The sequence below is a fragment of the Staurois parvus genome, unplaced genomic scaffold, assembly GCF_062004578.1.
Source record: "Staurois parvus isolate SC_StPar_1 unplaced genomic scaffold, SC_StPar_1.0 ptg000169l, whole genome shotgun sequence".
Lineage (NCBI taxonomy): Eukaryota > Metazoa > Chordata > Amphibia > Anura > Ranidae > Staurois > Staurois parvus.
Window position 1 is genome coordinate 4,663,423 of NW_028317965.1, and position 26,692 is coordinate 4,690,114.

The 26,692-nt window shown below is 40.3% G+C and overlaps 1 protein-coding gene across 15 annotated transcripts in view; it reads right to left on the minus strand.

Annotated features, from left to right (window-relative positions):
- Nucleotides 1–26,692, minus strand: part of NRXN1 (neurexin 1) — a 2,017,115-nt gene that overhangs the window by 1,033,106 nt on the left and 957,317 nt on the right. For all 15 annotated transcript variants that reach the window (XM_089676450.1, XM_089676454.1, XM_089676460.1 and 12 more), the window contains one exon: nucleotides 3,553–3,991. In XM_089676450.1, coding sequence (XP_089532576.1) covers nucleotides 3,553–3,991 — 439 coding nt within the window. The remainder of the gene's footprint in view (nucleotides 1–3,552; nucleotides 3,992–26,692) is intronic.

A 26,692-nucleotide genomic window follows, 5' to 3' on the forward strand; every position in this document is an offset into this window, starting at 1 on the left:
ATATGAATCTTAGTATGAAATTGAGTTAGGGACTTCACATTGTACACTCCTTGAGGGTTAGTGGCTGATGTGAATGTACAATACATACAGTTGTGTTCAAAATAATAGCAATGTGTTGCAAAAAGTGAATAAAGCTCAAAAACTTCTAATAGCTTTTTTTTTCCATCCACACAAATGCATTGGGAACACTACACATTCTATACCAAATCAAAACATGAAGAAAAATATATCAAATTTGCGTTGTTCCTCTAAAAAAATTGAAGAAAAGTGAATATTAGACGGTTCAAAAAAATAGCAGAGTTTGTATTCTTCTTTACAAACTCAAACATTCACTATATAAACTGAGAAATGTTTGAAGATTTTGCTTTCCTTTGAATGACTTCATGAATATTTGGTTGTAGTCGCACTGTTTCTGAGAACTGCTGTACATCTGTGTTGCATGGAGTCACCCAACTTCTGGCCCCTGTGATCAGGTATTCCAGCCCAGGATGATTGGACGACATTCCACAGTTCTTCTCTATTTCTTGGTTTTGCCTCAGAAACTGCAATTTTGATGTCACCCCACAAGTTTTCTATTGGATTAAGATCCGGGGATTGGGCTGGCCACTCCATAACGTCAATCTTGTTGGTCTGGAACCAAGATTTTGCACGTTTACTGGTGTGTTTGGGGTCGTTGTCTTGTTGGAACACCCATTTCAAGGGCATTTCCTCTTCAGCATAAGGCAGCATGACCTCTTCAAGTATTCTGATGTATTCAAACTGATCCATGATCCCTGGTATGCGATAAATAGGCCCAACACCGTAGTATGAGAAACATCCCCATATCATGAAGCTTGCACCACCATGCTTCACTGTCTTCACAGTGTACTGTGGCTTGAATTCAGTGTTTGGGGGTTGTCTGACAAACTGTCTCCGGCCACTAGACCCAAAAAGAACAATCTTACTTTCATCAGTCCACAAAATGTTGCGCCATTTCTCTTTAGGCCAGTCAATGTGCTCTATGGCAAATTGTAACCTCTTCAGCACGTCTTTTTTTCAACAGTGGGACTTTGCGGGGGCTTCTTGCAGATAGCTTGGCTTCACATAGGCGTCTTCTAATTGTAACAGTCCTCACAGGGAACTTTACACCTTCTTTCATCTTCCTGGAGCTGAATGTTGGCTGAGTCCTTGCCATTTTGGCTATTCTTCTATCCATTCGAATGGTAGTTTTTCACTTTCTTCCATGTCTTTCAGGCTTTGGTTGCCATTTTAAAGCATTTGCAATCATTTTAGCTGAGCAGCCTATAATTTTCTGCACTTCTTTATATGTTTTCCCCTCTCCAATCAACTTTTTAATCAAGGTACGCTGTTCTTCTGAACAATGTCTGGAACGACCCATTTTCCTCAGAATTTCAGAGAGAAATGCACTGTAACCAGCATGTACAACATTTGCTGCCTTCGTTCCTTAAATAAGGGCAATAATTGCCACCTGTTTTTCAAAGAATGAATGACCTCACTAATAGAACTCCACAGTGCTATTATTTTGAACATGCTCCTTTCAATTAGTGATTCAATTACACAGAATCAGCAGCATGCATGTCATGACTGTTGGGTCTGTTGGATTTCTATTACTCTACTACACCTGCTAGTAAATTATTTGCCATGTAGAAATATCATTTCTACCAAAAACAGTGATTGATCAGGTTAGTGATGTCTGACTGCTATTATTTTGAACACAACTGTATATGTAAAGCGCTGCGTAAATTGATGGCACTATATATATAGTACCTATAATATATATACTGTAGTACCTATAATAAATATCAAAGACACAAATTAATGTAGCTCTGTAATTATTAATACATCATTAAATGTATTTTTTAAACACAAGCAGTGGAAAATCCTAAATTTGACCTGGCATCAACCTCTTGCAGTTCCTTGACAGAGAAGCTCCAGGTGGAAGAAGAAGAAGCAGCACAAAGAGCATGCTGAGGGGGGGAGAAAGTGCAATCACAGGAAGATGAGCTCATCACTCTGCTACTTCTCCTTCACTGTCCACTCAGAGGATGGGGGGGGGGGGTGTCCTTGGCAGCCTTGGCTCAGAGGCAGTGAGGTGATGAAGGCTGGCTGTCATTCAGCCCTGAAGACTGAAAAGCAGTACTGCAAGGAACAGCTCTGGACTGAAGGTAGATAGTGCAGCAAAAGCTGTTTTATTATATTTATTGTTGGGCAATACAAATTCTGCACTAATTCTGTAATAAAAATTGTTGTGGGAATTTATAGAGTAGCATATTTATTCATTTATTGACAGTTGATTATGCAATTATGTGAATTAAGTAGCTTCTCCATTCAGCTATAGATTTATCTTCCTTCTATTTATATCTTGTAGATGCCATGACCACAATCTCCATGGAGCCATACACAGAACTCCTCTCAACTTGTGTCTCAGCTGGTGCAGAGGTAGATGTAGATGGAAGGTTTTCCTTTATTGCAGTCTTTGTGATTTACAGACCTCCACCCATCTATATTATTTTGTTTTGATTGGTATTGGTAAACATACATTTGTCCAGTTTTGACTTTACAATCAACCCGACTATGGTTTTTGATCAATTGTGTGGCTGGTAGATTACCTAGTTTCTGATGATTTCTTGTGAATGACGATAAAATTCCCAGTGGATAGAAAATAGTTAAAAATTGATTGAAAATTGCCATGTGTATGACAAACGTAATGGACAGAATTCTAATGCGATAATGTTTATAAGTACCTGGACACTAAGGGGTGTTAAAAAAAATCACAGCTTTTTACCAATTGAAAGTACAGGAACATTTTGGGAACACATGAGGCAAAAACATTTTTATTAGGCTATTTCCTATGCTGGTTGAATGTTTTTGATTGGTTTAAAATGGAAAATAACACTTGACCACTAGATAGCACTAAGTTTCATAGACATACTTGCTATGTAGTGGCCATATCAAAATATTCTGGTTTACATAATTGAAAAACATTCAACCAGCATGGGAAATAACCTAATTTTGCTTCTTCACACAAGATGAATGTACTGTATATACACTTTCACTGGGTGAATTGCTATATCATTTTTTTTAAATAAAAAATCCCATTAGTGCATATTTATAAATAGTTTCACCCAAGATTCCTTAAACTTTCACCCAAGAGTCCCATATTTTCTCCAGAAGACTCAAAATATTAATTGGGAAAATCTTATGTGAAGACATTTATGAATAGTCCCCTATGACTATGATAAAATTGGGTTTGTATAGACTAATTTTATATATATATATATATATATATACACACACACATACATATATATTTTTTTCATTATTATTATTTTTTTTTTATAATAATTAAAAAGCATAAAAAAAAACTTAGTCAAACCATGAAATAAGCATCTAACTTGCATATCTTAAACAGGAAATGGTAGGGGTAAAAAGTGGACGTCCCAAAAAAAATTCATTTTTAAAGAGAGAAGAAAGCAACAACACACTTTAAACACCTTACAATTGAATAAGCATGGATATGACCAATATTATCAAGCACAGAAATGCATTTACCTGTGCGTCCGTCGCGTTGGAAGTCCACATGGTACCATTCTCCATCATTGACCTTCTTCTGAAGTGCTCTTATTTTAATGGTTCCTGATCCCATGTCTAGAAGTAAAAAGAGGTGTCCATCCAGCATTTCAATAGCAAAGAAGTCAACCTTCACCATTTGGGGGTTCTTTGCATCTTTTTGGTGTCGAGGTTTCCCATGGCTGAATAGTATTAGGCCATTGGGTTCTGTTGTACGGAAGTCAAAGGATATCGAGCCAGTCTTTTTTGCATTCCATTTTGGTAAAGAAATATAGGACTCAGGAGTTTCAAAAGTGATTGGGTCAAGAGTTGCAACGTTCTCACATTTAAAGGCGACAATACCATGAACCTTCATTTTGGCATCACCTTGTTTGGCAAGTCTTGACAATTCTAGCCGTACATCATTGTTTTTATACACAACCTAAAAAACAAAAACAGAAAAACCTTAGTTTTGCGGTTGTCCAAGCAATGTTGAAGCAGTGCACGGTCTTTCATTATGAATATTGTGAATATTAATGTGTGAACATTTAAAAGTTTACTTTTTTGGCGGGTCACATTACCATATTGCCACTTTTCCATTAAAAGAGAAGAAACAAAAAAAACCCAGCAAAATGGCACATGGGTTGTTATACCCATATTTACCATGTGGTAAGTGATTTAAGAGGAGGAACCCAACAAACACCAGCCAGGTAGTAATGAGCAATAGGTCTCTTCTGTCCTACTAGTGCCCCAAAGGCAAGTTAACTGAAACTTAAAGCAAATTTGATGTAGAAAGAAATTATTTTAAGCACCAGGCAGCACATAGCATCCAGGCATCTACATATCTACATATCCAGTCTGCTTTCCTATTCAGCATCCCGGGGTGTTCCAAATCATGAAGTCTTGGTTTACACCAGATTTCCTGGTCCCCTAAAACTCAATTATAGCTGTGAGACCATCCCTTCTAGAAGGTCAGCAGTGGAAATGTAGAGGTAGGAGGGGCAGGCCTGAGATGTACATCTGGTATTTGGTGTCACTGGTAATTCAATGCCAAATAGAGACAGATACGTTGCTACTCCTGCCTTAATGACCTGTTAAAGGGTCTCTTGGACCTCTCTACTCCTCAAACAAAGCATAGTAATGTCATGTAACAGATAACTTGACTCTAGATTCAATCACTGTGGGCCTGAGTCATATCTTGAACTTGCCAGTCATATCTGCCCATCTCTGTCATTATTATTTTTGAACTTAGAAAGAAACCAGAGTATCTGGGAACAACTCACATAACAGGATATAACAGCACAGACAGCACACCAACATTTATGGAGATCGTAGACTTTTTATGGACACCTTTACATTAGATTATCCAAAATGGTCATATCTTTTTAAGATTTAGCAGTTTCCCCAAACAATAATGCTGCATTGGTATCAATTTATGTAAGTTAATTAACTTAAGTATCAGCATTTAAACATTTTGGCTGATGTTAGATTGGCAATTGGGTCGCTGGTGACAAATCAACAGCAGTAGGATTGCTAAGGCCAAGGGCTGGAATGTTAAGAGGTTGCCTATTTGACCCAGATGTCACTCCCATCACAAGCAATGATTGAGATTCAGCAGCATTCTGGTCCAGTGATAGAGCAATTCCGTTATGTAAGTTGAAGGCTGACATTAGCCTTTGTGTCATAATATTTGAATGTAAAGATTGAAGTGCCACACCAAAGTGTTAAAGTCCAAAATCTGATTTTATTCCAAACAGATAATAGGTGCAACAGCCAACATGTTCTGAGTCCACTCAAAGCCTTCTTTACACCTCTTGGCTGTTGCAGCTGTTATATGTTTGGAATAAAAGCATATTTTAGACTATACTACTTTACATTTAAATATTATTTTCACATTCTGAAGTTTCTGTGGCAGTTCCTTGGTGAACAGAAGAATGTAAGCAGGTTCTTCCATGATCTATGCGAACACTCTTAGATATGATAGTATTCTATGTTTTTAAGCAGTATATGTGCGGGCTGCCCAAAGGGCTAGGAAGGTGTTAAGCTGATTTTCCCCTTTTCCCAGAGCCCGCCGTAAAGTTTCTGTTAATTCTTAAATGTCTGGTCTGAAGTCTGTCCAAAGGGGTGCAGCAACTAGGACTGCAGCAGCCAGACAATGGGAGAGTGGAACCAGGCATGGATGATAGTGTCCACTGGTTGGTGAGGGGGTTGGTGTTCTGACTTTCTCCCTAGTGGTTGGTGCCCCTAGTGTACCCAGGACCAAACCTGCAGCACAGAGAACCTATGGACCTAGCTGGAGATACTGGAGGGAGCTAAAGAGAACATGTTCTGCAAGCAGAGCTCTTCACTTTGTGCATAGCTGGACCTCCACACTGTCACTGGGAGTGAGGTGGAGATTGTAGCTATGCTGGTGGAGCAGGATAAAGGCTTCAAAAGCCCCATTGGGACACTATCAGTATAGTTTCAATAAATTCATCTCAAGTACTAAGCACTATCCATCTAAGCTTCTACTATAAACTGAATCAGTCTTTTGCATGAGAGGTGTCAGGCTACGGCAGGTGGGCATCAGTGCAATAGTATGGTCAGAGCCACAGGGGCGTTTTCCCTGGGTGCAAAATTCTTAGGGTCGCAAAATTATTAAGGATTTGGAGTGAGAAGAGAAATCAGTTTTTAGCACTTATGTTTCCTTTCTAGTCCTGTCAGCGTTGTGCTCCCTCTTCTGTCTTTTAGACTGTGTAGGCAGTCCGGTTGGTCAGTTCTAGAATAGAGTGGGCAGAGACAGGGGCGGACTGACAACTCATGGGGCCCCCGGGCAATAGGGGATCATAGGGCCCCTGTGTCCTTGCCCAAACTCAAAAAAGCCTATGAAAAAGGTACCAGGGGCATCTTATGGGGCCCCTTACTGACCCCGGGCCCTCGGGCAGTGCCCGAGTTTCCAAATGGTCAGTCCGCCCCTGGGCGGAGATGAGGAGAGTGAGTGGCATGCTCCTGTTGAGTGTATGGCAGTGCGCTGCTTGGTGCAGTTGAGCAACCCACACTACACCACTGGTAGGCATCACACTGGAGTGCTGCACAACCTACCAAACTGCAGGATCTGGGTAGAATCTAAACAGTAATGATTGTAGTAAACAAACATTTGACTAGAACACTGTGGCTGGTTTATAGCAATTCAAATTTTTATTGTTTTTTTTTATACATGGCTGTCCACGAATATTACATTGCAAAGTGTAGCGCTGTTCCAGCTTGCCATTAAGGATATCCCTTACTGAGCCGTGCGGTAGAAGAATGATGCGTTGATTAACTCATTTTGTGTGTCGTTCCCCTGTGCCCATTCCATGATCTGCATAAAGAATGGAAGTGCTGTTTTCGCTTTAGGAGAGAAGGTGGAGAAAAAGCCGTGCTCTATGGTACAGCACTGATTTGTGTTTCAGCACACAGGAGTTCAGACAACAAAATGAATAATTGATTTTTATTGTGGCATTACAGCATCATTTTCAATGACACCGCACTGCTGGTATATCTAAACAGATAAAGCATAGCTCTGCTGGACAAATGATAAAATTGGGTGCTTGTTACAGCTCACACTGAGCCTGCCATCTGCCTTTAGCTGTGTTGTATACACACAAAACAATGCATAAAAAAAGCAGTCGGGTAGACAATTCAAAACTGATATTTTTCTAGAAATGGATACAAATGAGCTGAACCAAGTCTCGTCTTCTTATGCACCATCAGAGGGCCAGTACTGAGATCTCCCCACCTGATTACTCAGCCTTGCATCCCATTTTATATTGCTCAGAAGAGGGAGTTTCACTATTCTGATTTCTTCATAATGTGAATCAAAAGATAAATTCATACTGCTACACTTGACTTGACTTGACACTTGACTGGATGGACCCCACAGGAACCCCCCTTACCCCACCCCCCTCTCCTCTTCTCCCCCAGGCAAGGTTTCTTTCCCCTTTCTCTCTCTTTCTCCTTCTTTCTCCACCTGTTTCTTAGCTATCTCTCGGTTTCTTGGACCATATTCGCCATTTCTGTTTTTCTTCCCTGAGATTCTGAGCCCTCAACTAGAGTCCATACCACCTCTTAACTCATATCCGTCTCCACAGAGGCATGTGCCTTTGCCGGCATGGAACATCATTGCTGGCGTGACTTGTATGTTCACCTTCTTGATGGGAATGTATATTCATTCAAACTCTATTGTTGTTTGCTATGTACCCTTCAAGTGGAAGTAAAGTCCATTTTGTAAGTTGTACTTACAGGTACCTACAGGTAAGCTTATAATAAGGCTTACCTGTAGGTGCAGTAAATGTTTCTTAAACATGCACTGTTTAGAAGATATTCACAAAGCATGCAGCTGGTCATCGTTGCATGTGCTCTGAAGGGACAGCATAGCGTGCCGGACCTTCAGAGCGTCGTTCCGCAGCCAAGGATGTCATACGGCCATAGCCCTCAAACCCAGAAGGAAGACCAGGTGAAGATGGTGACATTGGGGAGCCGTGACAGCGCAACGCTGGAGGACTCCATGTACAGGTAAGTCTGTTATAATGTACTAATATGTGATGCATACTAGTACAATATGACCTAAACCCACAGGGGAGGCCATTGTTTTGTTTATTTCCAGGCGGTTTACTACCGCTTTCAGATGCTCCTATGCAACTGGTGGATTTTGTTTCTGCTTCTCCTCCTCTGTTTTACCTTTTTAACCCAATGAAATATTTAGTAACAATAGATAAATTCAACAGTAATGGAATCCTTAGGCTCCATTCCTATTTTAGCATTTTTTAGCCTAAAGCTCAAGCCTCCAAAATTCTCAACAAACAAAATTCTGTGGAAGAGACTTAGTAAACCTGGAGCACTTAGAATCAGAAGCAGTTGTGCATGGTAGCTGATCAGCTTCTAATTTCAGCTTTTTCTACTAACCTTTGGTAATAAAACCTGTAAGCTGATTGGTTTCTGTGCAGAGTTACACTAAACATTGCACTTTCCAGTTTTAGTAAATAGCACCCTATGTGATTATATGGTGCCTGATGTGTCTGTGATAGCACTAGACCAACAGAACTGAAAGCCTGTCTGATTGATCCACTATAATGTGGTTTATCCCTAAAAAAGAAGTAGATCTATAGTTGAAATATAATATAGGTGAACACTATTGTGGTCCTAGGCTGCTACCTATGTAGAGCGACAAAGGAAGTGTTGAGTGTGTAGCACTTAGTGAAGAAGTTTATCTCACTTGAAGGACATTTTGGAACATTTGATGGTTGAACACACTCAAATGCAGCCTGCCTAGGAACACCCAATCATTCGGACTAACGTCCATCCATCATGGCAATTAGTTATTTGCTGTACCACTCCCAGAAACCAACCTATTGCTTGCATCAGTGCTGAGAGCTCTTGAGAGGTACACTGAGACAGGGTGCTGTGATGTTTTCAGGAGGCTATGTACAGCACCTTGCCATCTCCTTCCAACAACCATAACTTTTGAACATTGTATGAAGAAGTACAAGGATACAGTAATGGCATAGTTGGGTCTAAAATAAGGTATGTTGTGAAAATTGAATAGTTGTACTTAAAAAATCCAAAGAATGTTGATGGGGAAGGGGAAGTAGATTTACTTACCCAATCATCCAGTCCTATGTGCTGCTACACCATTCCCTGCAGTGTCTTCTCCCCCATACTCCATGCAGTGTCTTCTCCCCCATGCTCCAACGGTCTAAGGTTCTGATATCATCAGGACTGATGAAGGGTTCATAGCCCTGCACTGTGCATAAAGCTGCTGAGAGACATGGAGGAGGGCTGTCTGCCAGGGAAGCACAGGATCAGCTAAGTAAAAGTGCTTTTAGCAGCCCCTAGACCAGCCTAAGGTTCCTAAAGTAGAACTATATGCAAACCTTTTCTTTTCATTTTTGATACAGCAAGGGAGAGTTATAACCCTTGTCCGGTTTTTTATATCATCTGCATCCCATTGCGGAGATTTCCCTTCACTTTGTGTCCCATAGCCAAACAGGAAATGAGAGGAAATCCCTGCAAATTAAGGGAATTTCTTGGGAACCTCCAGACCAACAGAACTACTGTCCCCATTGGAAGATGTCCCCTTTATTAGTTTTGTGAGGACAACCCAAAATTCAGGATTTTCTTTCACTTTTACTTTCAATGGCAAACAGAACAAATAGAGAGGGTTTATCTCCTTAACAAACATCAGACAGCAATAAAAACTGACAAGCATTCAAATCCATCTCCATTCTGTCCAAAGCTAAAAAAAAAGTTTTGCCTTTAGGACTACTTTAACCTTTTCAACACAGAGGAAGCCTTGTAATAACTTTCCAGTCTCATGGCACCCCTGCAAAAAATTACTATATTTACAACTCATGATGCACGGATGTGTTGGTCAGTGGGGAGAATGCTTCTTACACTCGTAGTCATTGGGAAGAATTACCCCTTTACAGATACTGTCAGGAATGGATTCACCACTGGTGGTGGGACTCACCTGCCGTGTGGGCTGCAGTACCAGGGCTGGCCAGCAGGTGCTCTCAGCAACCAGAAGCTCACTCCTGCAGTCAGCCATCACCTGAAGCTGATTGCAGGAAGTGTATTTAAGGAATGGCCAGACCTGCAGTCAGGGCCTTGGTGTATGTTTCCCATGAGCCCCTGTACCTTGTATCCTGTTCCTCTGCCAATCTGATTTGTTGCCGACCCTCCCTGATCCTGACCTCTGCTGACTTCTCCTGCTTGATCCCTGGCTCGTTTGACTACTCTCCTGGACATCCCTAATCTGATCTGAACTCCTGTTACCGACCCCGGCGAGTGACCTGACTACTCTTCTGCCTGCTGCTTAGTACCACGCTGACCTGCTGTTACCGACCCGGCCCGTCTGACCACGCTAACTACTCTGCCATCCATCCATCCTGCACGGATCCAGTCATCCCTGCTCACACCTTCTGCCTCTTCACATCAGGCTTCCTACCTGCATATACCTCTGGCATATCCCTCTACCACGAGCAGGTGTACTCAGGGTCCGCGGCCTGGTTCCTGTCTGCTCCAAGTCCATCCCCACCATCAGGGGCCCTGGTGAATAAGCAGACTGGGACTTAGACTCCGCGCCCTGGGGAATCCTGTCCTGAGGACTGCTAGAGGTACCACCAGACGGTTGTTAACAGAACCATATGGCCGGCCTGACAATTCCACCTCTCCAGCCCTGACTACGCCTGTGTTCCTGCACATACTAAGATTAGTAGAAGGTTGGTTTGTTCACTGTGTGTTGTATATTTGGGTGGCTAATAATAAGTATATTGTTATTATATCATTCCTGAAGCCTGTTACTTCCCTGTGTCAGTCCACACACCTCTGGTCACACCCGGATCCTTGACAGATAGCTAAAAAGATCAATGGTATTAGTGAGAACTTATCTAAAAGGCAGCAATTGCTTATTGCTCAAGCAACCTCTGGAGGAACCCTTGTTGGGAAAACCTGATGAAGAATATACTCCTAGCTGTCAACCCTTGCAATGTGGACACAACCCAACTGCAAGGGAGAATTCTGAAGTGTCGAAGAGTTGGGTTTTAAGAGCATCTAGCCTTAGTTACCCTTGAAAGATAACCTCAAGATAACTACTCTTTGTTATGAGGATACCTGACCCTATGTCTGGTTTATTGGCTAGGGGGAATACTAGGCTCTGACCTTGAATACTCAAATATCCTAATTATCAAATTAACGTTTCATTGATATGTGATTTTTATTCATTTCCTTTACTTGTTAACCAACATGTGTTTCCTTGTAGGGTTCCATATGATGCCATGGTCAAACCACATAAGCCTATTTTGCATTTATATAGACAGATGAAACATGGGTGCAAACAGCTGGTCTGCATCCTCATGAATAGTAAAATCGAGCCTCTCCGATTTGTACACATGTGATGTTCAATTACTCCCATCCCAGTACATATGCAATCTATATAAAAATGCACAGCATTGAACCAATGTTAATTTAAATTTCATTTAGGTAATCTCTCCAGCTATCATTCTCAAATTAAATTTTGAGGGAACTTGATTGCTTAAAAGCCATTTCGCGCAGGACCATTTGGCTGATATATGATATTAGACTCTGTCTGCATCTCCGAGCTTTTTATGAAACTGTACTTAAGTGTTGAACTTTTAGACGCTAAGCATCTCAAGGTCAGAGTCACAATAGCTGCATCGGGCGCAGAGGCGCTAAGTAGCATATTGTTGCAGAAAAAGAGAGCACTAATATCTTTATCAACTGGGAGCCATAGAGAGGATGAAATTATGTAAAGAGGTAAAAGTCAATTTCTTACTGAGAGGATTTTGACGAAATTCAAAACAGTTTTCCTATTTCAGCCCCGATAAAGTAGGCCTAAGTGTGATCAGATGAAATGGTTACATTATGTTTTTATCGGGAAGTAGAACAATTCTCGGCACCTAAGAAACTAACCTTGACAGTGAAGCTTTGTGGTCACTAAATCCCATGTAAATGTCTAAAAGCTTTGCATATATTTAGCTCTGTCCTTGCATATATTACTGGCTTGCAGTACGGACAAGGTCTACGGCAAACTCCATCTGTTTCTGCAAGCTGGGAAATTTGTGCTATCATTTTCATTTATTTAAACAACCTTTAGGGATGGGTATCTCAGGCAATAGATAGTATTTTCTCTATATTCATTTTTTATACTTAAAATGATTGTAAAGGTACACATTTTTAATAATAATAAACTCTCTTACTTACCTGCTCTGTACAATAGTTTTGGCTGGCTCCTCCCCCCCTCCAATTGCCCCCATAGCAAGCTGCTTCCTATAGGGACACTCGTAGGGGCACGGTCATTGACAAACACATTATGCTCCCCCCTCTCTGGATTTGATTGACATCAGCAGGGGCTTATGGCTCCCACTCCTGTTTGTGAGCCTATAAAGAATGAAGAGAGCCAATACTCTCAGGGATAGGTCTGGATCAAGATCATGCTCAAGTAGGTATTTGGGGAGGATGGGCGGGGGGGGGGCTTCCGTACTGTATTTATATTTATTATACCTAAAGTGATTGTTAAAGTACAATCCTCCTCATCAGCTGTCCCCTGCTGGCACTTCTGGTTCCTCCTTCCTTCTGAGTGCCCCATAGGAAAAGGCTTGCTATGGGGACACTCATGTGGGCTTAATCCCAAGCCAAGATGTGTGCACCTATTGACATACACGGTGCAGCTTGGCTCCACCCCTCACTCTTTCCTCTCTGAATTTGATTGACAGCAGCAGGATGGAGATCTTGAGCACACTGCTGGATCAAGATCGGGCTTAGGTAAGTATTTGGGGGGGGGAGGGGGCTGGAGGGGAGATAATCCCATTACCTTAATGCAGAGCATGTATTAAGGTAAAAAACCTTCTGCCTGTACAAAAACATCATTATACCCACATATTTTTTGAGTGTGTTCTTCTACATTCCATTATTTAACTGTGGGTATAGGATAATTTTTTTTTTTTTTTAATGGTTGAACTGGATGGTCTTTTTTCAGCCAGACTAAGTATGTAACTATGCAACTAATATTTACCTTTTATCCAAAGCTCTAGGATAGTCAAGTTGTATCAAGTACTAAACGCTTGGTTGACCCTGCCATTCAGTTTTATTTCCTTCTTTTCTGTGGCAACACAGAAGCAAATGATCCTCAGGTTGTTGTGTTGCCACCATTACTGCACATGCTTCTCAGGTGAATAAGGGGAAGCCATTCCCTTCCTGTTTTGTATTCTAGGCACCCATGTGATTATTTTTGTCACCTTATTGCAGGGGCGGACTGACCATTTGGAAACTCGGGCACTGCCCGAGGGCCTGGGGTCAGTAGGGGGCCCCTTGAGATGCCCCTGGTACCTTTTTCATAGGCTTTTTTGAGTTTGGGCAAGGACACAGGGGCCCCATGATCCCCTATTGCCCGGGGGCCCCATGAGTTGTCAGTCCGCCCCTGCCTTATTGGCAGCTCCAGAAAATTGATTAGCAGGCTCTCTGTCTTTCCTCCACAAGTATCTCATTATCGTCATCTAGCAGGGATGATTGATGCCTGATCCCTGCTAGCCACCCCACATGTCACACTCTGCACAAGCTGGAGGTGCGTGTCTATTGTGGGAAAACAGATCGGATTCTAAGTTGCTCCAAACCCCAGATCTTTGGTGTGGTCTGGTACAAGCCTGAAATATCATGTGACTACAATGTAATGAGGTGTTTAGAAGCTTTTCGTTAGCTTCCAAACAACTAAAATTGATAGGTATATGTGCAAATAGGAAGATATATTCTCTCCGCCCTATAGCAAAAGTACTGCTACAGGGCGTCAGCGCTGCGCAAAATCAAATATATGTACATGATTTGCTTTGCTGGGCAGGGGGTGCACACACACGCCACCCTACCCATGCTGTTTTTGGCAGTTAGGTTTGTCAAACACTGGGTCCCGGCCAGCGATCGTCGGGTAAAGCTGACAGGGGGGAGACCTGCGTGTAAACAACACAGGTCTCTCTCCTACCAGCAAGGACATGCTGCTTTGTATCTCTTGGCACAGCAGAGAAATACAAAACTGCATGCCTCCCTAGTAAAACACACAGCACACAGTTAACCCTTTAATCGCACCAGATATTAACCCCTTCCTGCCCAGTGCCATTAGTACAGTGTCAGTGCTTTTTTATTAGCACTGATCATTATATTGGTGTCACTGGGGATGTCAGTGGCAGTTAGTCAGTTCCCCCCAGTGCTAGAATGCCCATCGCAGTCCCGCTATAAGTCGCTGATCGCTGCCATTACTAGTATTAAAAAAAAAAAAAATTCCAGTATACTGTATAAACTGCTATTTGTAGACGCTGTAACTTTCATGTAAACCAATTAATTTACACTTATTGGGATTTTGTTTTAGCAAAGACATGGAGCAGAATACATTTTGGCCTAAATTTATGTATATATATATATATATATATATATATATATATATATATATACACACACACACACACACACAGTATATATACACTGCATTTTGAAATGCATTTTTTATATATTGCAAAATATGTGAAAAATATTTTTAAAAATATATATTTTTTAAATATATTCTTCAGATTTTTTTAAACACATAAAAAAGTAATTTTAACATATATTTTTACATCTATTTGTAAATGCATTCCAAAAATGTAGATTAAATGTATTTTTAAAGACATATAGTAAATTTGAAAATGTATTTTTAAAAATATTTTTCATATATTTTGTAATAAAAATGCATTTCAACATACAGTATATATATATATATATATATATATATATATATATATATATATAATGGTCAAAATTGTAGTATTTCAAATATATGTCAATATATTTGGGAAGAATATTTTTTAAAATATATTTAAAATATTTTCTTCCATGTGGAAAGTGAAGAAAAAAAAAAAAAAAAAAAAAAGAATACTAATGTAGCCATCACATTTATAAATTGGTAAGTTGTAATATATTACATTTTTGTTTTGGAGCTTAGAACCACTTTAAAGCGGTAGTAAACCGCAACCTTTGAAAGAAAAAAAAAAATCTGCAAGACAATGGCATAATGTGCTAGCATGCATTGTACACATTGTGCACATTATGTGAAACTTGCCTTAAAACGAAGCCCTTCAGGTGCGCGCTCTCACCGCTGACAGGGCTTCCATTTTCACCCAGTCCTGGGTTCAGCAGCTTGGATGGCTAAGCCGTGATGCCATCACTCCCGCACATGCACGTGGGAATCACTTTTTACGGCACACAGCTCTGACAGAATGCCATGGGCATGCTGTTCCTTCAGAGCGCATGCGCCGGTGCACTACACAGGTAAATAGTGTGGGAACTGGCTTCAGATGGTAGAGCTTTTTTAAAGCACACAGCAACTCGCTTCTTTTTAAGGGCCTTTTTGCCCAATTTTATTTGAAAGAAAGTTCAATAACCAAAATGCTTCCCACACAGGGGTATCCACCATCACACAAATGCAACAAATTTCAGCCTTCTGGCTTGCTCAGGTATACCGCTTTATGTCTGTCTCCTACAGACTCCTTCCAAAAGGTTGTTTTTGCACACAGAGAAGCTCTAGCACACAGCTAGTCTGGCTTCCACCTCTCCTTGGTGAAGCCCAACCTGACTCCAAGGCAGAGACCTCCTGTCTTCCAGGGTGGAGCCCTCTTGTCTGCTGGGGTGGAGCCCAGATTCATGGCCTGGCCTCTACAAAAAGGCCTGCACACACCTGTGCAATCAGTGTGCTGGCTGCTCCCAAAACATGGACCCAGGATTGGAGATTTCATCCCTCCCAAATCTCTTAGAAATCTCCAGGCTACAGGTCCCAAAACAGGCTTTACAAACCAAAGAGGAGTTTCCAGTTTCCTCTGCATTATGATAACTGCCTGGAGCCACTCAACCTGTATGGTTGAGAATCCTGGGTCACCACCATGATTTCCACTGTGGCAGGATACCGCACTGCCACAATACAAATATTTACAGTACCTACAGGTACCTACAGGTAAGCCTTATTATAGGTATAAGTACAAAAACTGACTTTACTACCACTGTAACGCAGGCCATAGATGGGTCGAAAATAAAATCGGCCGATTTTTGGATCATTAGTGGGTTAATAGGTCGACCGTTTTTCGGTATTTTGGCTGATTTTTTTCATCTGTAAAGTTTGAAAAAAATCGGCCAATTTTGCTGATCGGCCGATTTTCACGGCAATGATGGGCAAATCGGCCGATCTTTATACCGATAAAAAATCTGCGCATGAGCAGTGACCTGCAAGAGGAATACAAAAAGAAGAAGAGGAAGAAGAAGAAGAAGAGGATGAAGAAGAAGAGGATGAAGAAGAAGAAGAATTCCAGTCCAGCAAAAAGTGTCCCTGCAGAGAGCTCCGCTATTTCTTTGACATTTATAGCAGCTGCAACAATGTATCTATTTATTTCCGAATAAAACCATCTGTATCCGAAATGGATACAAATAGATACAATGTTGCAGCCGCTATAAATGTCAAAGAACTGTCAAAGAAATAGCGGAGCTCTCTGCAGAGACACTTTTTGCCGGCTGCAGACGGGATGAAAATCAGCTGATTTTTTTTACCATTCCTGATAACGTCGGCTGATTGAACGACCGATTTTTCATTTTTTTAAAGAAAAATCGGCCGGTTTTCTCCCCATCTATGGCCTGCATAAGAGCTCCACCACATATTTTAAGGAAGGCCATACAGAGAGAGACAGAATTACAGAGCCGAGTCCTTTACTTTATTAGCCAATCTGTAAAAATTTTAGAATAATAAAAATATGAAAGAGCTAGCTGGTATTAAAAATGCAACACTGCGATACTAATTTAAAAATCTCTGCTCAGTGAATATACACTGTATTTTCCCTTACCACTGTAATTATTTAGGCCGTGTTTTCAGATGCGATTTATCAATGTTCTGAGCTGTCATTAACTTCCGGCAATTGGTTCACTGTTATCCTTTCAGCCCCTATTATACCTTGATGAATTTTCCATCTTTGTTTCAGGTCAGCCATTATATTATATGACAATGCTGCTAATGTTACAGAGAGCAAAAGGAATACTGTGCAACATGTTATACAAGGACATTATTCACAGGGTGCTTTCTCTGCAAGGTAATAGAGAGGTATCTTCAGGATAGTTATCTCTAGCGTGCCAACGCAGTAATGAGTACTGTAAATAAGGTCGTTATTTTACTGGTTACAACAACCATCTTTCTAAGGGCTCATTCACATGTGTTGAGCCGTGATTGTAAAATCTCTACTTAACCACTTCAATACCGGGCACTTATACCCCCTTCCTGCCCAGGCCAATTTTCAGCTTTCAGCGGTGTATTAAATGACAATTGCGCGATCATTTTTTTCACACTATTAGAGCTTTCTTTTGGTGGTATTTAATCACCACTGAGAGTTTTAAATTTTTTGCTAAATAAAACAAAAAACACCTGAAACGTTTGAAAAAAAAAGCACTTTTCTTTGTTTCTGCTATAAAATTTTGCAAATAAATAATATCTCTTCATAAATTTAGGTCAAAATGTATTCTGCTACATTTCTTTGGTTGAAATAGTAATAATAATAATTGAATTTTTTTTTTTTTTCAAATGTTTCTATTACTTTTTTTATTTTTTATTACAATTTTTCTTTTTTTTTTTACTATTTTATTTTTCAGCACACTGTGACCAAAGCAATACAATGTTACCATAGTAACATTGAACTACTCTGGGCAAGTGATCAGGATTTTTTTTTTCAACACATTATGATTGCTAATACCAATGTATTTCATTGATATTTGCAATCATTGTTACTGAATGAAACTGATTCATTCAGTCTTTTGTTGTGATTAGCTGTGATTGGGCAAAATTGATCACATGATACACATGGGCTGTGATTGGCCTTCCTGTATCATGTGACTGCCTTGACCAGTCACAACTAACAACATAATTGTATACAATGGATGGCATGACAGGAAGCCATCCATTGTATACAATTGACGTGATCTGCTGTGATTGGTCACAGCGGTCACATGACACTGGCAACAGGCTGCTGTAGTGATATGTCATCGGCTGTGTCCCGTTGACAGATCGCGCTGCTACGAGGCCACGTGAGCAGCTCGTTTTGACAGGACGTCATATGACACCCACTCACAATGACGAGTGTCCCTCCCGGCCATCAATCTGCTATAGGCTGGGCGGGAAGGTGTTAAACACAGACATGCAGCCACTCCGGTCTGTACACATATGGCGATCAGCGGTCACCACAAAAACTAAACAGCATGTTGCATTCAGCAGGCATTACCACAACCAAAAGTGTCACAGGCAAGTCTATAGGGGCGCTCCGCAAACTCTTCCAAAATAATGCAATTGCGGCACAGTGGTGCTATTTTACAGGATTTTATCAGGCAGTAAGGAAGCAACCTCCTCTCCTCCTGTCAAACACCCTCTGAAAAGTGATCTGTCAGCAGATCACTTTTCAGAGGGGCAGCAAGGGCTGCTGCACATGTAAACGAGCCCTATATTCCTTAAGGGCTCCAACACTGATTTTGCCACACCTGGATTAGTATGTCAAGTTAATTGGCTTCAGCCATAATGAGATGGTCATCATCTATTTGTTCCCTATTTTTTTTTATAAGAAATGATGGTTGTGTTAAAGGAGAAGTTTGCGGTTATTAAAAAAAAACATACATACTCACCTCCATGCTACAGATATCCCCCACCTGCTCCAAGATTGAGAACTGAGCGATCACATGAGCACTGATTGCCCAGTTCTCAGTCAGCTTGAACAAGGAGTGGTGACTACTAGTCACCGCTCTCTGCTCTGCCCTTCCAGTACGCAGTGGGCTGGAGTGGGGGTGGGCGCACTTGGTTTTGGCTCTCAACTGCTCGCTGGAAGCCAGAACCAGTTGTCAATCAGCAAGCTGGGTGAATCCTGACAATTTGGTCGGGATCCTTCAAAAGCCTGGGGTGTCTCTGTGACGTCAGCAAACAGTGGGCTTTAGCCCACTGTCAGCTAATTCTGGTTATAGGAGATCAAAAGTAAATGCAATCCTGTGACCCACATGATAAGTATGCTGAAAAAGCTTTTTTTTTTTTTTAAAGAATATTTATTGGGTTTTAACAGGGTTGAACCAATCAAAAAGTCATGACAATTAAGATACACTTGCCACAAAAAGTCTGGTCGGAGTGCTGGAAGAGCAGTGTATAAGAGAAGAAAAATCATAGAAAAAGAAGAAAGGATAATATTAATTTAGTGTGGTGAGAGCAGGTAATAGAAAGCGTTCATATGACATCGAATTTTAAAGTAGGTATGAGTAAGTAATGAATAGAGTGGTTTATGTGAATGATAGGTATATAGAGTATGCTTAGGAGAGGAGGTAGTATTAGAAGCCAATAGAATAGAATAGAATACAATAGTGTGTAATCAGAGAGTACGGTGGAGATGAGGATGGCTTGGAAGAGGTGCTAGGTGAGTTGGGTGTCATAGAAGGCATTTGTTATCCACCAGCGACCTCGCGAAGATGAGAGATAAAAGAAAAAGACCCTTTATGATTACGTCCAATGACGAAACGCGTCAGAGGGAAGTGATGTCAGACGCAAACGAGGAACCGGAAGTGGAGCGGCGGCCATCTTGGAGAGGGGAACAGTGACTGTGAGAAGCGGTTTGGACTCTCCTGGATTGACGGCAAAAAGGTTTTTCCACATATGTCATGCGATTAGAAAGATTTTAATACTGTAAGCAGTACCATTAAAGCTTTTATATTTGAGTGTGTGGCGGTATTATACTATTATTTGTTTTATATATATGGATATCTGGATGGCGGTTATGGTGGAGACTGGTCTGAGATACTAGTGTGGATGGATCCACATTGTACTATGAGGTGGAAGTGAAGTGTGAGGATATTGGCCGAAAAACTACTCATCCCATCATACAGTCTGCTTGGGGATTGTTACTAAGGCATAAAGTGATTTAAATGTTGGTAAGGGTACGCACTCCTTACTTTAGTAGAAGTGGATTCTGTGGCGTGTGTTTATAAGCACAAAAAGAGTGATTCACTTGCACGGCTTTTCACTATACATAGTGTATTGGCACATGTTCTTGCTGTTTACACTTTTTTTTCACTTGGGTGAATTATCACTGGATGATTTCATATAATTTGTATTTATTAAGGATAATGCACTATGTGGCTTTTATTTTTGTTTTGTTTGAGGTAAATCAAGTGGCTGCAAGAGGCTGAGGAGATTATCACATTTTGGATATTTTTGGACACTTTTTGATTCTTTTATTTTTGAAGGGATATTTGATTTTTAAATAATTTCTGGTATTTGATTATGGATTTTTGATTTATCTCTGGGATTTTGTTATACGCACAGATTGGGAGAAAAGGTTTATTATTATCACTGAGCATATTATTTGTATATTCTGTACACCTCTAAGGGTAGGGGTGAAGTGTGCTTATACGGGAATTTGGGTTTCAGGGTGATTTATTATTATTAAAAGAAAAAGTGTCTGTGGACCAGGGGCGGACTGACCATTTGGAAACGAGGGCCCGGGGTCAGTAGGGGGCCCCATGAGATGCTCCTGGTACCTTTTTCATAGGCTTTTTTGAGTTTGGGCAAGGACACAGGGGCCCCATGATCCCCTGTTGCCCGGGGGGCCCCATGAGTTGTCAGTCCGCCCCTGCTGTGGACTCAGAATCTGAGATTAGGTAATGTGGAAGAAGAGAAAGAAAGGCAAGAGAGGCAAACAGAGCGAGATAATGGTAGAAAGAGTGATCAAATGAAAATAGAGGAGAGAAAAGGTATCACCCGGAGATCCAGTTAGGTTAGATTGGAGAGAAAGAGAGGAGATGGAAGATAAAAGAAAGAGGAGAGAAGGGGAAGAGGGAAGCTGAAAAAGCTTTAACCATACTTTATATTTAAAGCGCAGTTGGTACTTGGTGCATTAGCTTTAGTTTTTGTTTAGTTACTGCTGCAACACTTTTTGTTTAATCTTCTGGGGGGTTTTTGTTAGTTGTTAAGTGCAAGGACTACAATATCCTGTGCTGGCAGCATGGTGGAGGTTTGGACATTCTGTTGTCATTAACAATCAACACCTTTGGTCTTCAGCAGTTTAACACACCCTTCAGTTGTGAAGCTCATTTACGGCTTCAATCAACAGCATTCTAGTTTCCTAAGCAGCACTGTTGATTACAAAACACACAAATATTTATATTCATCCCATCAGAGATCCTGATTTGCATTGACTTTGGAGATTAGAGGGCTGAAAGGATGCCGAGTGATCGCTGGAAGGGGGGCAGGGGGAGCTGAGCTTACTTAGAGATGGACTTTAGCACTTCTGCTGTGAACTTAGAGAATCAACTGCACCACAGTGCTTGCATCTACAGAGGTCACTAAAGGGCATGTTTTTAAGCTCAATCACTGTCTGGTAAGAATGGGTAAACACTTGAATACCCATATTCTCTACACCGGTTTTGTCCTCCAGTTGGAAGATGTGCTGCTGAGTCACTGCTTGAAGTGGAAATTACTTAAATATGGGCATCAGCACTTCTACCGTGAAAGTAGAGGATGGATTGCACCAGAGTGCTTGCAGCTACAGTGGTCAGTAAAGGCGTGTACAGTATAGGGAGAGAACGAGAGAAAGAGAGAAAGAGAAAGAGAGAAAGAGAAAAAGAGAGAAAGAGAAAATGAAAGAGAGAAAAAGAAAAGAAAGAGAAAAAGAGAGAAAGAGAAAAAGAGAGAAAGAGAAAAAAAAGAGAGAAAGAGAGAAAGAGAGAAAAAGAGAGAGAAAAAGAGAGAAAGAGAAAAAGAGAGAAAGAAAGAGAGAAAGAGAAAATGAAAGAGAGAAGAAGAAAAGAAAGAGAAAAAGATAGAAAGAGAAAAAGAGAGAAAAAGAGAAAGAGAAAAAGAGAGGAAAAGAGAAAAAGAGAGAAAGAGAGAGAGAACAAGAAAATGAAAGAGAGAAAAAGAAAAGAAAGAGAAAAAGAGAGAAAAAGAGAGAAAGAGAAAAAGAGAGAAAGAGAAAAAGAGAGAAAAAGAGAAAGAGAAAAAGGGAAAGAGAGAAAGAGAGAAAAAAAAGAAAGAGAGAAAGAGAAAAAGACAAAAAGAGAGAAAGACAAAAGAGAGTAAGAGAGAAAGAGAAAAAGAGAAAGAAAGAGATGGATAGATATGACTGGATCACTGCCCCGGGTGCAAGTAAATGAAAATAGGCTAGAAAGAGAAAACAAATTCAGCCACTAAATCTAAGGATTGGTAAACTGCAATATATTACATTTTTGTTCTTGCGTTTACATTGGCATTAAGATTCTATAGTATTTAGTGAAATATTAGTTTTTATGTGAATGATGTGCTGGTACCATTGAAAGATAAGTATTCCAATAGATTATTATACATGATTACCCTTTGGTTCCCTAATTCTTAGGCTAGGCAGTTATTTCTTTGCCAGATGCAGTCATTCTAAATTTTAACTACCATGGCAATTTGGGTGTAATCTCAAATTTCTGCTGTATCATGGAATACTGATTGACTTTAACCGGCCAAAATCGTTGACTAATCATTTTACTAAATATTTACTTGTAACAAATATTTTTTACTACAAGAAAAAGCAGAAATGGCATCCCATAATTCTTTGCAATGGGGTTTTTAAGTAGGGTCCCACAATATTATTAAATAGATTGGTAGCACCTGGGAATTTCAGTTTAGAAATGGATATTATATTTTGAGTAAAGTCGCTAATGTCTGCAGGTATAATAAAAATGATGGACTATTTTATATGTGCACTAACATTCTCAACACAATAACCAGCCAAGGGTAATTTTCAGAGATAATGAAATGCTCTTGGGGGAAAAAATATTCAGAACTCCCATAAAAGTCACTTATTTTCCCCTTACTTCAACCTTTTCAGCATATTACCTGTATAAAACCAAATGTACATTATACAGCTAAAATCAACATCGGCAAAGTTAAAAACCAATAAAAGTCTGGCCAGCCACATAAATTTCCAGCAGGCCTCCTGCCCTAATGGCTTTTTTGTTTATTTGTTTGTTTTTGCTTTATAAAGGAGCCAGCCTAGCATAGGCAATGTAATCAAACCAATGCAAATTAAAAATTAACTGAAAAATTCTGAACACTTATTTTTAAAGAATACATTTTTATAATATGAAAAAATACTGATGTATTAAGAAAAATGTGATTACATGCAAAATACACCTTTTATTTTAAAAAAAAAGTGCATTGAACTTTGCAAACTCAACCATCTGTGGCCAAAAGATAAACATGCCTTTGGAGGAAAATACTCTCTGGTTTGGTATAATATAACATTTTAAAGAGAATATATGGTATAATTTTAGTGTACTGATATTTCTGGGTATTATTACAGTGATTTTCTTTAAGAAAACCTGTGGCCAAGCTATAGACATTCAAATATTTAAATACTCTTAATAAGCAGTAAATGAGGTTTCAAACATTACCCCTCCATCACCACCACCCTCTAAAGCTGCAGGCACTGTGGAGCAATTCATTCTCAAGGTTCACAACAGAAGCTCTGAATTCCATTTGTAAGCCAGCTCAGCTCCCCGTTCCCCCCATTCAGATTAATGACTCAGCAGCCTTTCAGCCTTCAATCTCTAATGCAAATACAAAGCAGGATCTCTGAGGTGGGGGAGCAGGGTAAGATGATCTTGTGTGAAAGTCAACATTTTTAGTGAGTTTTATTTACAAAAAAAAACAGCATTACCCTGTATTTAAAGTAGATTTACAGTATGTTAAAAGAGTAACTGAAAATTCAGCATTTGCCTTAATTTCCTCCATATGCATGCAGTTGTGCCTAGGTACTACCAGGGGCGGACTGACCATTTGGAAACTCGGGCACTGCCCAAGGGGCCGGGGTCAGTTGGGTGGCGCACATCAATGCCCTGTAGAAGTGATCAAGCAGCTTCACAGCCACCCTGATCAATTCTGCATTAGACCAAGAGCTGAATGTACAATTTAAGAAAAACTGCAGCCACAGACTTTTTTTTAAGCCTTTTAATGCCATGAGCTTTTTTTTATCCCTTTCAATCTTTCAATTACATGACCTGTGGGACATGTCATAGGCAGCAAAAGTGTTCATGTGACCAAACAGGTGCAGATGTCCATATCATCATCATCATCATCATTATCATCATCATCGTCATATCATAACACCCCTAAGGGCTCATGTACACTGCAGCTGATAAACTCACGTTTAGAAGAAGTTCAGCATTTATTTCAGCAGCCCCTGAACTCACCCTAATGTTTTCCTATGTGTCCATGTACACATCTTCATTTACAGTCGTTTACAGGCATTTTGCTTTACAGTCATTTTTTTGAACGAAGAAAATTTGCGTTCAGCAGTCGATTTTATCAGCTTTTCAAATGCAAAACGCTTGTAAATGCTTGTAAACGCAGCAAATCGCGTTAATAAACGTTTGCATTTTAATTTTTTTTTTAACTCTTCCAGTTCCAGAGCATTTTTTCATCATGAAAAATGCATATAAAGCATCTTCAATGTACTCAGATGGACAAAACACTGAACACAGGATGTTCCTACCAAGCTTGTCACACATTGTAATGACCAATTCACACCTCAGACCTCTCCCACTCTTGGAAACAAAAGATATGTTAATGACCATTCACACCTCAAATTCCTCAGGAAGACCCCCTGCCAGGTGGTCTTAATGACTCCCTCCACCAGACACCTTTCCCACCCTTGGAAAGAAAAGAAATGTTAATGAGCAACTCACACCTAAGCTAATAGACCCTCCTATTCCTTCTGTACTGAAATGTATTGTAATTGTACTGTCTCCCTTATATTCTAAAGCGCTGCGCAAACTGTTGGCGCTATATAAATCCTGTATAATAATAATAATAATCTCAACACATACTGCTGTCTCTGCTTCTACTCTCTGTATTTCTCTGAAACAGTCTGAAATAGTTAATAATTTACCACTTTTCAGTGCATTCTGGGCATTTGGGAGGTTCTCCTGTGCCTATCTTTAAAAAAACGCTTCTAAACGCAAACGCACATAAATGTGCATAAACGCATTATGCAAATGTGGCAAAACAGCCGTTTTTAACCTACGTTTTCCAGCTGTCAGTTTCCACCGTTCAGAAGTGTCCCGTGTACATGAGGCCTAAGACAGCCCCTGACAGTTATGGAGGGGTTCAGACATGCAATGCTTCAATTAGGCTGGTGATGTGTAATTGCCAGGGGCGGACTGATCATTTGGAAGCTCGGGCACCGCCCGAGGGCCCGGGGTCAGTAGGGGGCCCCATAAGATGCCCCTGGTACCTTTTTCATAGGCTTTTTTGAGTTTGGGCAAGGACACAGAGGCCCCATGATCCCCTATTGCCCGGGGGCCCCATGAGTTGTCAGTCCCCCCCTGGTAATTGCCATCAGCAATCAAAGCTTGGCTCTGAAGTCACAGCACCTTCACATAAAAGCAGCAGACTGACCTCTGATCTAAAAAGTTGCCCCTTGTTACCATTTTATTGAAATAAAGAGGTTTTTTTTAGTATAGATCAGTGGTTCTCAACCTATGGGTCGTGACCCCTTTGGGGGTCGAACGACCCTTTCACAGGGGTCCCCTAAGACCATCAGAAAACACATATTTCCGATGTGTAAAGAGTAGCTACTGTGTAGAAAGCAGCTGCTGTGTTGAAAGCAGCTACTCTGTTAAAAGCAGCTACTGTGTTGAAAGCAGCAGTATTGGAAGTAAAACGACACTCATGAATTATAATTACTGGGTAAATAATTTTATGGTTGGGGGTCACCACAACATGAGGAACTGTATTAAAGGGTCGTGGCATTAGGAAGGTTGAGAACCACTGGTATAGATCAAACTGAATTTTAAAATGTAGCTAACAATTGGGAGTAAAATGTGACTTTAGTTCCATTTTTAGTTTTTACATTTCTTTGAAAATGATTTCAAATACCTGACAACAAAGAACAATTGAAGATGATTTTATGCATCTAGTGCAGTTGCCTGCAGCTGCAAATTGCCCAGAGCACCAAGAAATCCATTATTTTCCATTGCTCTGGGAGAAGCAAAACCGGCTACTTCTGCACGTTTCCTAAAATGACACCGTGACATGTTATTAGTTTGGACAAAAAAAAAAAAACCTGCAGCCTTGTAAGGTAGAGGTTGCCAAGAAGCAAGAATATACCTACTAGCACTATAGATTTCTAGCTGCAATGTAAATAAGAGAATGGACTTTTCTAGCCAGAGGTGAACATATTATACTTATTAGTCACAATGGAAGATATTTTGCATAGAGTAGGGAATGGTTAAAGTGGCATTAAATTCTGGTTTAATCATCATCTATTCAAGCATGCGTTCTTTTTATTTTTGTTCAATGTATTCTAATGGTTAATTAGGTTACAGTGGTTATGAGATTACAATTTTAACCACTTGCTTACCGGGCACTTTCACCCTCTTCCTGCCCAGGCCAATTTTCAGCTTTCAGCGCTATCACACTTTGAATGACAATTGCGCGGTCGTGCAACACATTACCCATATGAAATGTTTATCATTTTTTTAGACAGATAGAGCTTTCTTATGGTGGTATTTAATCACCTCTGGGTTTTTTTATTTTTTGCTAAACAAACCAAAAACAACAGAA